This window comes from Parasteatoda tepidariorum, chromosome 9 (assembly GCF_982258835.1).
Source record: "Parasteatoda tepidariorum strain Cologne lab strain chromosome 9, Ptep-v5.0, whole genome shotgun sequence".
NCBI lineage: Eukaryota > Metazoa > Arthropoda > Arachnida > Araneae > Theridiidae > Parasteatoda > Parasteatoda tepidariorum.
In genome coordinates this window covers 25076972-25095072 of record NC_141763.1, presented here as the reverse complement: position 1 = coordinate 25095072, position 18101 = coordinate 25076972, and the positions used below count along the sequence as shown (strand labels likewise).

The window sequence follows — 18101 nt, the reverse complement described above, 5'->3', positions numbered from 1 at the left end:
ATTTGTTGCCAGTTTTTACTCTTTTTTGTCTTGATATATATAGGCTTTCAGCCCTGATTTCATTTAAAGTCGATAATGAAACAATCATACCTGCCAACTTTTAATCCTTTCGAGGATGATTTTCCCCAGTGGTAGTAAATTCGAATTTAAATTACAATTCTAGGCAGAAACATGTGCTGTTTTTGGATAAAGCTTATGTGGACAAACACGGCAGTATTTCATAATAATATATATGCTTAAATTTTTTAAAAATAGTGGTGGTCAAAAAGATTTTTAATTAAGTTTCTAAATGGAAGGAATATATAAAAAGTATAAATTTTACTACCACTTTAAATATAGAAATAAAATTTTACGCCAAATGCGTAAAAGTTGGCAGGTATGAACAATAGGAAGAAAAAAAACTTAAAAAGAACATCACTAGATGGCGCATTATGTTTAATCCTAGTAACTTGTGGTTGTGCAGATACCTGAAAGATGTGGTCTGCATTTGATCCTATTGATAAAACTTTTAAGGAGCGTAAAATTAATTTAACCCATTAAAATTAAAATATTGAACTTGGCAATTCACGTTACTAAAAACGATTAACACGAGTGTCGCTTTTATATACTTTTTGCTGTCGCTCTAACTACAAGCAAAAATATATTTCGGTATTTTTTTACTTGTAAAAACAATCTAGTAATTACTAGAAACATGTGTTAGATTATCGGAATTATATTTGCACTAGAATCTAAAGTAAAAAATTTTTTTTCATTAAGGGAAGCAAGACGTTTTCGATGTCGAAAAAATGATTTTTTCAACCATATCAACAAGCAATTTTTTCTTCATATTAAATACATTTTAAAACTTTAAACATTACATTTATGAAAACTACATATTAATATCATTCAATAACAATAAAGAGGAATTTAAGATGTTTATAAATTTAATTTTTATAAATATTTGAAAATTTAATGTATATATGATTTGTTTTTTACCAGACATAGCTTTCGGTACGCTCAAAAAATTTTCTACATGAAATATCAACAAAAAATTGGCATGCACTCATGTAAATATGTTTGAAAAATCAGATGAACTAGTTTGTTTCATAATATGTACAGAATATATTATATCTAAGCAAAATAAATGTTGTATTTCTGAAAAAAATGCAAAATTTCGTTCAAATTTTGAAAAACTTCCCCTGTATAACAAAATTATAATGAAAAAAATACACTTTACATAGTTAATTAAATGTAAATAAGGTATATGTACAAGCATAGAAATTTTCATAAATTTACAATGATTTGTTTTTTGTACGAGCGTACCGAAAGTTATGTCTGGTAAAAAAAAAATTTATTTATATTAAATTTTCAAACATTTATAAAAATTTAATTTATATACATTTTAAATTCCTTTTTATTGTTATTGAATTATATTAATTTGTAGTTGTCATAAATGTAAAGTTTAAAGTTTTAAAACGTATTTAATATTAAGAAAAAATGGCTTGTCGATAAGGTTGAAAAAATCATTTTTTCGACATCGAAAACGTCTTGCTTAATATTAAAAAAATTCAACGATGAGAATAACTGTTACTTTTAGATCTAAATAACTGCAAATTTGAAAAAAAAAAAAAATTATTTGGAAGTAAGCCGTGTTTGGAAGATTTTACCTTTAAGACAAAATAAAAAACCAGTATTTCATTCTGTATTTCATAACGATAAATTATTAAAATGCTAAATATAATACTTTTTTTACTTATTTTGACCTAAATTAATACAAAATAATTAAAAAAGTATGAGAACTAGGCTTAATAAAGATTCTGCGTCAAAGGGTTAAAAAAATCCAGCAAAGAAGGTTACTACTAAAAAAGAAGAAGGCTAAAGAAGGAAAGAAGAAGGCTAAATTCTGTTAAACCAGGGATTGCGGATGTGGGAGTAATAGACCATATTTCTAAACGTGTTGTCCCCGAAGAATTTTTAACAGAAAGCTTTATTCTGCCCATTTCTGTTATATCAAATATGACAATGATAATTAATTTCTTCACTTCGGCCTCCGAACTTATAGCACGTAAGTTATGTATTCTTTCTCAGCAAACACTGGTTTTTAATGAATGAACAAGCAATTTCACGATTCCAAATTTATGCAGATAATGGCAAACATCATAAGGATCATGTTTTTTTTAAAACAAGTGATTTTAGTACAGGAACCAATAAAAACGTAGAATTCTTTGCTTTTAAATGTTTAGCAACCACTTTTCTTTAAACAAAAAAGATTTTAAATTTATCACTCCAATTTAACTACAACATTAAATTCAACAGAGGCTTCACAGCCAACACTCGAATCTTTTTCCTTGCCAAAGCCATTAACCCCTTGGGGACGGGTGGTGCAGAATTAAGTTATAATTATATAAAAAACGGTAACTTAAATGTAGTCGTTGCTAATTTGACAGACTTACTTTGCTTTTACTTTAATTATTGTTAGTTTTATCATATATATATAATCAATGTTAATTCAAAGTATAACTAAATAGTTTTATTTTGAACAAAGTAATAGTGAATTAAATAAATCAAACAATTATAACTCCGCCCACAAATAAACTGCTAAAGAAATACTTTGATTACCAGTTTTATATTTTTACCCTGGTTGATACGGTTTTATGCTGTCACGTATTTGTGACAGTCGGCGCGAAAGGGTTAAGTCTCAATTTATATCACATCATGTCGTAAAATCTTTGCCCTCATTAAACATTTCAATCGAAAGTCTATGTTTTAGAAAAGGGAAACTTCAAGAACGAAAGAAGTCAAGAAAACTTTGCAGTGCCGAACGAACCGGCAGTTTATATTCAGTTCAATAGGAGATGCTAATTTCAATATTACGTCTTCTAATGGTGGCATAGTAAACTCTATATCAGAGGTCGCCAAAGTGGTCTATATAGACCCCCAAGGGTCTATTTAACGAAAGCAGGGGTCGATCTGAGACAGGGGGCCGAATGGGGGTCGATCCGAATCGGAAGGGTCAATTGTGGGTTGAAAAAAGAAACAGTTCTCAATACGCAAATCACACATACCTAATTAAGTATGTAAAATTTGTGAATTTTTTTTTATAATTTACTCAATATCCAGTTTCTTTATAAAACATAAATTAATAAACGTATATTTATTGGGGTGAAACAAGTATGTACGTACCACCGCGCAGTGGCACGAACTCAGCGCAGTTTATAAGTCATATGCATACGTGCGCTTGTCCAAATGTCACGTGTGACGAGCATTGACGTTACAAATGCAAATATCATACGCAGTTTCAACTATCTTTGCAAAATGTGTTGAATATTTGCAGTGTCATTATTAAAACTTTTATAGTTTTGGATAATTAGTTATTGTTTCGATAAAACCATTCGTTTGGTTTAGATATCAATTTTAATTATCAATGCACGAAAAAGAAGGTAAGCATTAATGATATGGATTAGTGCAGCCCGCGACAAAACTATAGCACACTTGGTATTTTTTTTACGAAAATTACAAAATTGACCAATTTTGACGAAAATTAAAATTGACCAATTTTGAACCCAATATAGCGAACCTTGCAAAAAAACACCAGGCCCACCCATCTTATTGATCAAGAAGCAGTAAATCTTTAGTTACTTTACTTATTATATCTACTTATGCATAATTACTTATTATTTAATAATAAGGTATTTAAATTTCAATATTAATATATTTTTCATAAAACTATTGTTACATAATGTACTATTACTTTAATAAATGTTTAAAATCATAAAATAAATGTACAAACACAGTATCTAATAAGAGTTTTATTTTAATTAACAGAAAATTACTTTTGCGGGGGTCGATGGAGATTTCGAAAAATTATATAGGGGTCGATAATCAAAAAAGTTTTGCGACCCCTGCTCTATATTATTTTTTAAATGAAATTCCGGCCTTTTCATTATCTAATTTTCCTGAAATTCGTTTGCATAGTTTTATAAAACTTATTGCTAGTAAATGCCAAGTTTATGAACGTTGTATAAAAACAGAGTGTTTGCATGATCCTTCAACGAATCTCTGTGGAAGAAATTATCTGCATTTCCTCTCTTCAGAAACAAACGTGATTTACCGTTGCATTTCTTTTGTAAATGTTGATGCACAACTAAAATCGTAAACTAATTATCAAATAACTTTTAAGTATGTATACGTGTATCTCTAGTTTCAATATTTATTCAAGTAGCACTATCATATCTGCCAACTTGTGCGTGAGTGCGGTCGTTCGAAAAGATTTTGCATAATCTGACCTGCCAACTTTTAATCCTTTCGAGAATGATTTTCCCCAGTGGTAGTAATATGTAATTTAAATTACGATTTTAGGCAGAAACATACGCTGAATTTCGAGGAAACTTAATTCGTCGACATAATTTCTTTTTAAAAATAGTGGTGGTAAGAAAGATTATACATATGTTTATAAATGCAAGGAATATATAGAAAGCATATATTTTACTACCACTTTAAATATAGAAATAAAATATTACGCCAAATGCGTAAAAGTTGGCAGGTATGCAGCGTTTTTAATTTAATTACAACTTGATCCTGATTTTGTACGAATGCTTTTCTGAGTCACCCGTCCCCAAGGGGTTAACGACCGTACAACACATTTTACACGCTCTAAATGACGCAGTTGAGCACCATCTAGTCGTGTCAATCTTTTCTGCATGAATCTTACAATGCATCTTCAAGTTTTAGAATATTCGGTTGTAATTGGAGTCACACAGTTATTTTGAAACAAAAAGTTTTGAGTAATACTTATGATTTTAAACAATACTTACCCATTGTATAAAACAAAGTGAAATTTGTTTTGTAATGGTCTGGAAATTTGATAGCATTCACTCTAAAACTAATTTCTACTGATGATGACGAAGTTGTAATTCTCCCAGTGGAAGAGGCGGACCAAAAAGTAAAATTTTTATTTTCATCTATCAGCATTATTGTTAAGTTGGCCACTGTTTGAGGCTGAAAAGATAATTAATATAAGTATCTGTCACCATTTGAATAATTATCTGATAAAAGATTTTGGGTTCTTTTAAAAACTTAAAGGCTGATGAAGAGCATACATATTTCTTAAGTTTACTTCCAAGATTGGCTTTGAACAAATTTATTAGCCCATTAAACTCACGAAACTCTAGTGTATATTTTTCAAAAATGTATAACTCATATTAACAATATCAATATTAACAAAAATGTATAAAAAGTATTATTTCACTTTTGAAAATTTATTTCGTTTAACACGTTCACGGAAAAAGTGAAAATACTGGTACGGGAAAAGAGAAAATACTGGTAGAAGAACTATTTCAGTATTAGATAATATTCGGGAGGAGTTAATCTATTCTCAACAATAACAATTGACTGTAAGGAAATTTATCACGGCGAAGAAGTAATTCAATATAAAAATTGCATCCGTTAAAAGCAATTGCTAGTTATGGATCTTTATTATTCCCGGAAAAAAACTAAAAAATGAAATTGATAGTTACCAGTTTTTACTCAGGTGCGCTGTCAAGATGAGACAATCTAGCGTGACCTTCCGGTGGGACACCCCGGCGTGAACGTGTTAAACAGAGACATTCACGCGTTCATCAAATATGTAAATAATATAAGAAGTTGTGATTTGATTTGAAAATATGAGTTAAAAATACAGAACTGCCAACATTCTACGCTTTTTAGAAAAATTTCTTCGGGTAGTAGCTAATTTTATGTTTGAATGTATGATTCTTTATTTTGTAAATTAAATTTAAAGTCATTTTTCATATCACTACGTGTAAAATTATTCAAAAGCTAGATGAAACCCACTTTGTTCCCGATCTCTTGCGGTGAAGCTTTTAAATTGTTGGCAAAAATAAAAATTTTTTTTAAAGCTTTAGTTTTTAGTTGTTTGTTACTCTACAAAACCTTTTGTAAAAAAACTTGCCCTAATTATCGCCCTACTCTGTTTCGGTCAGAAAAGATAAAAATAGAAAGGAACTTATAGATATAGACACTTTAGCATTGATATCATTTTATGGTGGGAATCCAAAGACTAGGACTTTAAACCTACTACAATATAGTTTTAACTAAAAAAAAAATCACAGCTGCCAAACGGAAATTTAACATTGACTGAAGTTGCTGCTGTTCATCGACTTCTCTAACTTCATTTGCGATATCTTTGTATCAATCTTTCGTTTGTAAACTTGGTTTGTAAATTATCTTACCACACAATTACACATAAATGATTTTAAAGTTGTAAAACAAAATGATCAAAGACTTTGTTCCAATTCTCTCATGCTGAGGCTTTCAAAATGTTGGCAAAATTACTAACAATTCTGAAAGCTTTAGTTTTTAATTAGTATATACTACTCGATAAAATATTTTTTATAAACCCGTACCCGTAATGATTGGTAACTCTAGAAATCATGATTAATGAGAATAGGGCTCCAAACTCTTCTTGGTACCCAATAATTACCAGAGATGCCAACTGCTCCGGACACGCCAAAATAATTAATAAAGCGGTAAATAACTACAAACTAAATTTTGCAAATATTTGACTATGTTTACTTGTTTTTAAAAGGTATAGCACGACTATAGTACCAAAAAGTATTGAATTATATAAGCCTACGAATTATTTAGAAATAGTGGTGGATAAAAATCTACTTAATTGAACTTATTAAACCAAGAATCGCAATTGATGAACTATCACTTTAAAATATAAATTTGCTGTCCGGAGCAAGTTGGCATCTCTGAATTACCGTCACAAAATGTGGTCTATATATGAAAAACACCTACTCGCAAAATGTGGTAGTATGCATTTGTTCATACTCAGTAGGTATTTCTTACTATTTCCAACCATTTTAGATTTAAATATGTACTGTGTTTTGACTTCAGATCCAAATATAAATATCTATATTATTAATAAAACTTTTGAACAGTTTAGAGGATTTTGTAAAATGTTATAGCAATATTTCAAAGAATTCTCTTAAAATATGTATAACGGTTAACTGTAATTGTGGAATATGCTTATTTTCACCAAAAAAGCGCCCTTTTTCTGAAGAAACAGAACTCTTTTTCATCAAATTTGGATTTATTACCTGCGAAATAGGGGGAGGAGTGTAGACGAAGTTTTGAAAAGTTGATTGTTATAGTTTAACCGCCACAACGTTTCAAAAATTTGTTATTTTTATGTCTCACGTTTCTCTTATCGTTTGAATTAATAGTTAATTAAACTGTAATAATTCTTTCACAAAAAAATATAAGCCCTCTGTCCAAATACAAGCATGTCATAAAATGGGAAATCTAGATAAATTGAATCATTTTTATTAATTAATTGGTTCATGATGAAAAAAAAGTTTGAATTGTAAGGTATAAAAATGTTTATATATTCTGTATATGGGTGATTCTCACGAAACATGACAATTCGGACCAAACATTTCTTCAAATTTAAAGTCTTCAAAATAATCTAAAACTTTTTTTTGTATACTTCTTTAGCTACACTTATTAATATCTTATAGACAGCAGTGTAGTTTATTGACATTTGCTCGAGAAAAAAAAAATAAAATAGAAATTCACCAAATCTTGAATGCCAGGAAAATGACATATTACGTTAGAAGTTTAAAAAAACAGTTATTTTAAGTTAATAGTAAGTAACTCAACTTAAGCTTTTATGTTAGATGGACCATAAATTGCTTAAATTAATTCTTTTTATCCACTGTAGAAAGAAACAAAAAAATTTTTGTTGCTGATATGTACAGAATAAAATTGTATATAATAATCAATCATTAAATAAATAACTTTGATTACATCCAAGCATATTACAATCATACATAAAATTGGTATTAGGTTAATATTTGCTTTCCCTCTTTACAGTATTAGCAGTTAAAAAGAATTTCTGGTAATACTTCAATGTCCTGGCATTCATAAGCCAGGATAATGACAAATTCGCCATTTTATAGCACATAACTTTATTTTAATTTAATATTTTGGCCTAAGACGTTTATATTCTTCAGAAAACAACAGTATTTCTTAAAATAGCTCAGATAAATCTATGTAGTTTTTGTTATTAATGATTTCAAGAAGCCAGGAAAATGACAGCATAAAAACATACTCACCTTGAAAAATTTTTTGAAATAGATTTTGAGCCAGAAAATTGGTTATTTATTCATGCAACAAGACATGTTCAGATAGGAGGGTATCTAATCAATCTATTAACATAAGATATTGATGCCTGGCGCTATCTATTTTGTTTATAAATCACTAAATAAAAGTAGCCAGGAAAATGACAGATTTTCGTGGGACAAACAAATTATTGACAGTAAAATTTATTTTAAACGAAGTTTTAATAAACAATATTCTCTGCGTATATTCTAGAAATGCTTACGTAGGATAAGATAAAGAAAAATAGATTTTGAAAAATGTATGGAAGTTTTGAAGCTAGTTATTGTTGGAAATATTGTTTGGGACATGCCAGGAAAATGACATTTTGATTTTCAATTAAATTTTTTAAGTATACAAAACAGTCAATGCTAGTGCAAAGTCATTTTAAAATGCTATTTATTAATTTTTTATAAAAAAAGTTCTTTTAGTATTATAGTATTAGATCTTGGAGCAAGGGACAGTGAATTGTCATGTTTCGTGAGAATCACCCATATAAATATTACTGTTTATATATTTTTTAAATCTAAATCTAGAGTTTCATGCTATTTGATCAATAAAAAAGTGCTTAAAAAGTAATTTAAATAATTAAAAATAGAATGGTATTGAAATTACATCAAATTTTGAGATTACATCGCCAAATTGCAGTGCATCTTTTTATACGTCATACAAGTTAACTAATAAATAAGAGAGTTTAATCTTTTTTGTAATTTTTTATACCTATAAAATTAAGAATCACCCATGTTTTTAAGAATTTTGTAGATAGAAAACTTGTACATACGCATCTTATTTATTTTGATTTTTTTTTCTTTAAATTATTTTAGTTTTAAATTTACGTCCGTCTACATTCGTATCTAGTAACAGATTCATTGAAACGCTTTTTCCTATAATAGGGCTACTTTTAAATTTTACAGAATTTCGTTTTACAGGTAAATTAGAAAAAACTGTTAAAGTTTTGAGCAATTGTAACTTTTACCATGAAATTTTTCTATCTAATTCGAAATCAGCGGTTTAATATTTTGAATTAAATGCTAATAAAATATTGAATAAAGCTCTGCATTACCAACTGTCATTATTTCTGTCAAATTTTTTACGTAGTTATTTCTGACATTTTTCTACGTTTCTACAACAACTGTATCGTTTCAGAAACGATGAAAAACATTTTGAACCGATATCTTCATTTTTTTTCCGTTTATCAATACTGTATTCAGTGCCATTTCCCCCTGGTGGTAAGTTTTTGAACTATTTGTAGTAGTGGAAAATAAATTTCCATGACTTCCTTTAAACTATTATCTCGTTCGATAACATTTGGTCCAGTAGTTTTGGTTTTATGACCATTTCAAAGTGGAATTTTAATTATAACCATCGCGTTTATCATGTTGGACAGAACTATTTTGTATCTAAAAACATGGCTTATAACGAAACAGTTCTCCAACCACGTTTTTTCGTATTTGAATAAAAGTATTTTTTTAAATAAAAAGCTGTTCGACGCATTTTGCCATTTAGATACTAAAGTTTGGAAAAAGTATTCTGGGTGCGGTGTATATCAATGGTACATGCAGGTACAGATACAATAATGAGCTGTACAAGGTGTATAGAAAGGCGGATATTATCTACCAGTGCATCAAAGTAAAACACATAAAATTTTCTGCATACATCCTCCGATTGGATCTGTGCACCTTAACATCCGGAATCCTTAATTTTAAACTGAATGGAACCCAAACCAGAGGCAAGCACAAACTAAGGTGGGCGGACTGCATTGATGGAGATTTTCAGGTACTGAAATTGAACAACTGAAGCTCCCTGGCGAGGAAAAGAAATGGAGAAATATTCTAAAAAATGACTTGAATTACAAAGAGCTGTCAAGTCAGTAAAGAAGACACAATTTGGTTAATTTTATAAATTTACATAAATTAGAAGTATAATACCTCAGTCTTTGTATTTAGTTCTTTGAGATGAAAGTGTATTATATTTTTTGCAGGATTTAACACTTTCCAACATTTGAAGTACTTTGTAGAGCCAAGCACACTATAGATATCTGAAATCGTATCAATTAAGCCTGTCCTTTCTGAGCAATAGCAATAGACTGAACCTGCAAAGCAAAATAAATGTTTTATTCTCAGAACTTATGGTTTATATTTCATAAGCTTTTTTCCTTGAGTTGGTTTCATGATTTTGAAAGCTTCCAATATGAAAAAGCGGAATTCTATAATTCCGTAAGTACACAATTTCAACAACTACAAAATTTCGTAGTTTCAGGAAATATGTGGCTAAGGTTATGTATTTTAGTTAAAACTGCATTCCCGTGATAGCCCGTAGTGAACCATGGTAGTCATGAAGGTGGAAGCTTCATAATTTCCTGACCAACGGTATGACTGTGGCAATGTGGTCAGGCCACTTTTACTTCCAAGACAAGCTGCTACTCATCGATCAGAAGCTGCGTGGGCTTCATGTCACCACATAGGATTGAACTCCAGACTTTCACATTGACGGTTCAACGCCTTAACCACTGAACCATTGCACCTCAAAATTTATGCATTGATGTTTTTCTAAATTAGCATTTTTAAGGAATTTTATCTCATTCTGCTTTTCAATAATTCAAACATATATATTCGAGGTTAGAGCGACAATTGATCATGGTTTCTGTTAAACATTATATAAATGCGTCTCTTTTGTTTAAAAATATATTTTATAAATTTCTGCAATATCTCTTCACTACACGAAAAAATTATTCCCAAAAACATTAGGTGTTGAAGTTTATATCCATCTGCCAAAATTTTATTTTATAACATGGTAGACAGGTATGTTTTGCTTCGCAAAGATAATACAGAAAAATGAAAAATATGTGCAAATAATTTTTATCAGTAAAAAAAATTTAAAAAGAAATTCTGCCATTTCAAATTATGACCAGGAGCGTTATTGACTAATCGGCAAGTGCAAAAAATTATTTTTAATTAGATAATGTAATAGGAATTTGACAATAGGAAAAACCGAAGAGCAAATTTTTTTGTTACATATATACAAGTATTTAATCGTACTTAACCTTTGTGCTACCAGGCGACGTAGGCAAATTGTTTCGAGTGTGGGAATTTCAGATCTGAAATTAGTTTCGTTCGGAAAGCTGCAGATTTTTCAACAGATATTTTTTGTTTAGTTTCTACTATAATTCGTTTTGCTAAATATTTACAATATAATACAATATCTAAACATAGTTACAATATCTAAAATATATTACATTATTTTTTTATATAATTTCTGACTTTAATTTTATTTATTTTCTGTTGATAAATTCACTAGTATGAACGCAATTAGTTACAATTGGTATTTTAAAATAACTTAAATCTTAATGTTAAAATATGAATAATTTCTGTCTTATTTTTTAAAAATTTAGATAGAGAAAATGAAAATTTTTGGATTTTTGCAAATTATGCAATTATTGCATTTTGAAAGAGGAAATAAATTTCTGCTAAAGTGGTTTTCTGAAAAAAAATTCTGCTTTAAAAATAAATGTAAAAAACTATTTTTGAATAATTTTTAATTTTAATTTAATCAAATTTTTAATTTTAATTTAATCAAAATTTTTAATTTAATTTAATCAAAATTTTAATTTTAATTTAATCAAATTTTTAATTTAAATTTTTTCAAATTTTTAATTTAATCAAATTTTTAATTTTAATTTAATCAAATTTTTAATAAAATGACATATGAAAATAATTAAATCAATGTTAGGAACTTATCTCAAACCCTAATTTTTAAATCTCTATTATTTGAAAATTTAATTTTAAATTTCTATATTTATTTAATTCTTCTTAATTTTAATAATTATTGCATCTTTTTATTTCGCAAAATAAATCACACATCTTTAAATATAACTTACTTGCTTGCAGAAAAAGACAGGCAAAAAAAGTTAAAAAATATTTGATTTTCATTTTGATGCTTTTAAAATGAAATGCGCCTATTACCAGAGTTAAAAGATATTTGAACCTTTCAGTTAGAGCACCTCCCTTTTTAGTCGCAAAATTTATCAGTAAAGAAATTCAAGGAGTACTTTCAATTTGAAGTTAAGATAATTTAAAGTTCCATTCAAGTCAATTTGAAGATAGATAAGTTAAAAAGATAATTTAAAGTTCCCTGTTTAAACTACGTACAATTCAGTTTATAACAAATGAAACCTGATTTAAGGCTATCTACTAAAGATGCGTCATTTCAGAGTTACAAAGAAAGTTTCATTTTCACAGATAAGCTTTACCTGGTAAAACCCAAAGGAACAGAATTATATCTAACATTCCGCAACAAATATTAATTTTATATCGTCAGCAAAGAATGTGATGTTGATCTGCAGTTAGTGTCTACTGCAACTGTGAGCTTATGTTGAAAATTTAGAAAAACTAATGAATAATAGAATAATTTTTAAACCTTACAAGGGAAACTAGGGAAGTATGACTCGCTAATTTTGAAATAAACTAGTGGGATGTATGCCTTATGAGGAATAATTTTAGGGGGCAACATTCGTTTCGGCCCATAGAAGGTCCTGTGAGAGATAAAAAATAATTCAATATGTAGAAAAATCGGTATTTTATTACTTTAATGCAGACTATTAGTTATTGTCATTGTCTCATAATCCTATTAATTTGTAATTAATTGGATAATTGTTTAATTTTCTAATTAATAAATTAATAAAAAAAACTAACGAATTGTTAATTAATTATTAATTAATTAATTGTTAATTACCAATTAATTAATTAATTGTTAATCAATTATTTATTAATTAATTGATTTGCAATTACATACTCCAATTAATTTGAAAAGTTTTTTGAAAAAAAATTTTAAAAAATTTGATGTCAATTTTTTTTTTTTAATTAACCTAACAGGTTTTTCTGAAAAACTACAGATATATAAAATTTTCGAAATCAATTTTGACAATAAATATGCATTATATAGTACGTGAAAGTACAACAAAATTAATTGGAGTATGAGACAATTACAATAACTAATAGTCTGCATTGAAGTAATAAAATACCGATTTTTCTATAGATTGAATTATTTTTTATCTCTCACAGGACCTTCTATGGGCCGAAACGAATGTTGCCCCCTAAAATTATTCCTCATAAGGCATACATCCCACTAGTTTATTTCAAAATTGGCGAGTCACACTTCCCTAGTTTCCCTTGTTAGTGTTTCGTGGTTGAATCACATGGTCATTCCATTATATCATAGGAGTATTTTATAACTGGTGTTGAAAATATTCTTTTATGTATAAACACGGCTCACTTCTAAACAATAATTTTTCTAATTTGCAAATATTGGTAGATATTTAGATCTAAGAGAAGCAATTATTCATCATTAAAATTGAATTAATTGACAAAATTAATTACTGATAATTTTTTGAATATGAAATTTTTTTGAATTTTATATTTTAGTACAAATAATCTTCAATAATCTAACGAGTTTTTTTTAGTAACTGTTGGACTTTTTATAATAATAAATACCAAAATCTTTTTTTGCATTTGTAATTAGAGTTGTAATTTTCAGAAAAAAATATATAACAGGGACACCAATATTTCATCTTTGTCAAAGGGTTAAAAAAAGTGCGAGACTGGAGAGCATTCAAATTAGGATTGATGATATAAAATAAACTTTTATTTCTTTTTGTCTAAAGCTAACAGCAACGCCAGGCTTAAAACTGTAAAATTTTTCTGATAGACTCAATTTCGATTTTTGCATTCACTTAGAAATGATAATAAATACTTCAAAAATAACTTTAAATGAAATTTTCTGATAAACCATAAAAGCTATGGATTCCCCACTTTCACCAAAATTTGTCACCAAAATTTGATGGTCAAAATTTGACCATCGTCACCAAAATTTGATAAACAACATAAAGGTAGTATTGCATGAAATTGAGAATTTTTTATTTGTTTCTTCTCTATCTTAAAACTGCATTTATTTTGGATAAATTTATCAAAAAAGTAAATAGTCTTTCAATAATTGAAGATATTTTCCTTTGTTCAAGTAAAATTTGATTAAAACGACCCGAATGCCTTAGGAAGTTATTTAAAGATTCCAATAAAAAGAATTTTGAAATTAAATTACCGATAAATTACTCCGGGAGAATATCTTTTATTTTTGTTCGATGAAATTTTTAAACGAATTTCATTTTCGCTTCGATAATTTCAAATTAGGAAATGGATTTCATCAACAAACAAAAATTTTTTTTAAAATTTAAAATTTACGCATCAGTATCACTATTTTACAGAAATAATTTATCAACTGCAAAACAATTGATTAGGATTGTGCCAAAGATAAGCCTCTGCTCTACTAACTTTAAACATAGCAAAGGCCTTGGATAAGGTTTGACACATAGGACTCAACAACTATCTTTCTCAAAAAAACTTTTCGTGTTAGAGTAAACGACTCAACTTCAACCAATAGATATATAAAAGCAGGCCCAATACTGTTTCTCATTTATAGTACGGAATTACCCATTGAAAGAAGCGATAAAAATATGCAAACTGCCTTCTACGCTGACGACACAGGAATACACTCAGTAACAATTTTTCCAAATCGAGCTATGAATAAAATTCAAGATCAATTAGACTCCATATAAAAAAATGCTCTCAGTGGAAAATCAAAATAGAACTTTCTCATAATTAGAACAAACCATAAGAGAAAGATTAAAGATAACAATAAGCTCACTTTATTTGAAGAAGAAATCCCAATAGCCGCTAGTGCTAAATATTTAGGCATCTCGCTAACAAATACCCTAAACTGAAATAAACACATAACAAATATTATCAGGAAAGCTGAAGCTGCCTATCAAGCACTTTGACCAATTTTATCACAAAATACTAAGATGGCCTTAAACACCAAAAGGAATATTTATATAATGTGAATTCTCCCAATATTATGCTACGCCTCCTCAGCTTGGGGTTCACTTTCGAAGGCCATTGAGGCAAGGGGTGCGATCTGTGGTCAAAAATTCGACTTCTGCCTCACCCATACGTCACACCAGTTTATTGGGCAGACCCATTCATGCATCCACAGATCGTAAATTTGACCTGAATCAGAGAACGGTCAATCTCCAATTCAGTACCCGCGAGAAGTATAATTTGTTATGGGAACATAGAAGACTTCGTGAACCGACAGAGTTTCGTGCACCGGTCACTATTTACTACACGGGAAGTCTTCGGTCGGCTGGATTCGAATTCTCGTTCTTACGAACGTGGGTTCAGCGACTTGCCTACCAGGCTATCTCGGACTAGAAAATTACCCATATTTGAGAATAAAACTTAAAGAAGGATGACAGGTGCACCCTGATTTGTAAACGTAACATAATGACCTAAAGATTGAAAATTTAAACAACTATCTGCGAAGATTAAACGCAGCCTTCTTTAGGGAAGCAACCAAATGCACAAAGTTTGATTTCAATCAAATCTTCTATTTCGCTTTAATTGAGGAAAATACCAAATTTAGTCCTCCCTCTGTCTTTTTTCTAAATTACAAAGCATTATCTAAATACTTCTATTCCTCAAATTAACTTACTCAACACATTAACATGAACTGTATCACTCCGCGCTGTAAAGAGGAGGCAAGGGAACGATGCTGGAATTCGAGATGCTCGTTGATTTCTTCAGCAATTACATATAAATTGTATACATGTAAATATTATAAATAGTATTTTTCTCTTATCCCAGTTTATTTTTTTATTATCTTGTAATTTATTATATTTTCGTTACATTACATTACGCACGATTCTCATTCTTTTCCTCTGATTTTAATATTATTCAAATCAGATGAAAGAGCAGATAGCCCTCTGGGCTAGGTACTCCGTACCTTATATTTAAATTGGAGTAACACTAAATCGAACCTCGGCTCTTCGTCAAACTGACTGTGGTCTGTAAAGATTACATACGAATAGCATTTTTTAATCCGTCGGTGCTTATTTTATCTACATGGTCATCAGAGTCACTAAGGAAGCAATTATTCAATGAAGCTGTAGATAGCCACGGGAGAGGAAGATCTTCCTTTATTTATTGTTTCAAAATTATTCAACCAACTTTTAAAAAAAATGCATTTCGTAGCAAGTCACATTAAAACAGAGACATCTTAGAAACATTTTACTAATATTTTCTAAAATGCAATAATTTTGTCATTTTTTTAAATTTACTTGGTATTATTTTTGTTGGGTCGGGATAGCCTGGTCGGTAGGGCACTGGGCCCATGTTCGAGAGTTCGTGGGTTCGACCGCGGGCCGATGACTCCCCGTGTAGTAAAGTGACTGATGCACGTTAAATCTGTCGAGTCGCAAAAGTCCTCCATGTTCCCATAACAAATCAAAACCTCTGGGAGTACTGGATTGGAGATCGATCTGTGGATGAATGAATGGATGTAAGATATGTCCGCCTTATAAACGGGTGCGGTGTGGCAGAAGTCGAATTCTTGGCCATAGATGGCGCTACTGGAAAACAAGAACAATCGCACCCCCTCTGCCTAAACAGGCATACGTCAACATTATTTTTGTTCACAGGAACTTTTTATTTTTAATCCATTAGAGAGTATACATATTTATTTATTTTTTTAAAATAAAATGGATTATGTGAACATGTTTTCTATATTGTGACAACCCTTATAATTTGAAAGTCTGTAATTCAAATCCCTCAAGGAAAATACATATTTCTTTTAGTGAAAACAGTTTAGTTTTTGAGTTTGATTTGGTTAATGAATTAATAGATAGTACTGATTAAATTATTTACTGTAATTATTAACTAATATATTTTAGGGGTGTCTCTCAGACTATTAGAATTAAATATTAGTTTGCGAAAACATAATAATTTGAACCAAAAAATTTTTCTGGTGATAGATTAAATTTTATATTTACTCTATAGATGGTTCAGCGTGCAAAGCTAAACATAACTTGCGTTAATGACTAAAATGAAGGAAGCTTCCGGGTTACTATTTTCAATTTATTTTCTCGTCAGAATTTATTCTATTGTTCCAATTTTCAAGTTTATTCTTTCATTAAAGAATTATTCCCTATTTATACTATTGATCTTCGAATTATTCGATGTTTAGATTGATAACAAATGGAAGACAAAATAATCTCGCAAAAAGATAGTTCAATGTTTAAGCAAATAAGCAGCTATCATGGGTATTTACACTTACAAGATAGCAAATCATTTATTTTATTCATTGGTTGTTTCGAATATTTTTTTCTTTATTTCTCGTTTCGGTATCTAATTAAATATACAAAACCTGAAAAAAATCTTGTGAGTGCTAATATTGTATTCAGTCATTCTATTGTACAAAACTGCTTAATGGTTTATTTATTGTATTTTTGTTGCAAGATTATTAAAGCCTACTTTAAATTTATTTAATGAAGGAAGTTCTGAACTAGATTCCAATTTTTAATTGAATATTAGCACGAGGAAGAATAATAAATATTGATGCTGGTGTTTAGTAATTGACGCTGGTTGGTCTTTTTATCAATGCAGCAATACTACAAAAGTTTTCTATATGTTGATCTCAAAATATTATGAATCGTTCAGTGATGCATTAGGAAAATTATAATAAGAACTTAATGTTTTGTCACAAATTAACTAAATTAAAAATAAATGATGGTTTTTATGACACATTTGGACAGTGCTCGAAAAAAACTCGGAAATTTTACCCGTCCCCGAGGACGGCTTGTCCAACAATGAACCCGTCCTCCTCTGAAACTAACCCGTAGCTTCTAAATAAATAAACATATAATTTTCTCTTATTTATTTCAAACATTCATATAAATTGCACAATGAATATGTAGTTACTAGGATTACATTATACAGTAATAAAAGAAATACTAGGTTACTAATACTAACTTAGTATTTCTTTTATGAAATATTTTAAATGACAAAAGTCAAATTATCTGGATTGTCAATTTATCTGAGGGTACTGCGTTTTTTAAATGAATCAAATATGAC

At 29.1% G+C, this 18101-nt stretch overlaps 1 protein-coding gene across 1 annotated transcript in view; it reads right to left on the bottom strand.

Annotated features, from left to right (window-relative positions):
• LOC107446002 (uncharacterized protein CG3556) overlaps positions 1–12215 on the bottom strand; it is a 29743-nt gene extending 17528 nt beyond the window's left edge. The window contains exons 1-3 of the mRNA XM_043050471.3: positions 12020–12215; positions 10071–10234; positions 4794–4977 (exon numbers count right to left, since the gene is read on the bottom strand). Of these exons, the coding sequence (XP_042906405.2) occupies positions 4794–4977; positions 10071–10234; positions 12020–12071 (400 nt within the window). The 5' untranslated portion in view covers positions 12072–12215. The remainder of the gene's footprint in view (positions 1–4793; positions 4978–10070; positions 10235–12019) is intronic.
• Between the last annotated feature and the right edge of the window lie 5886 nt (positions 12216–18101).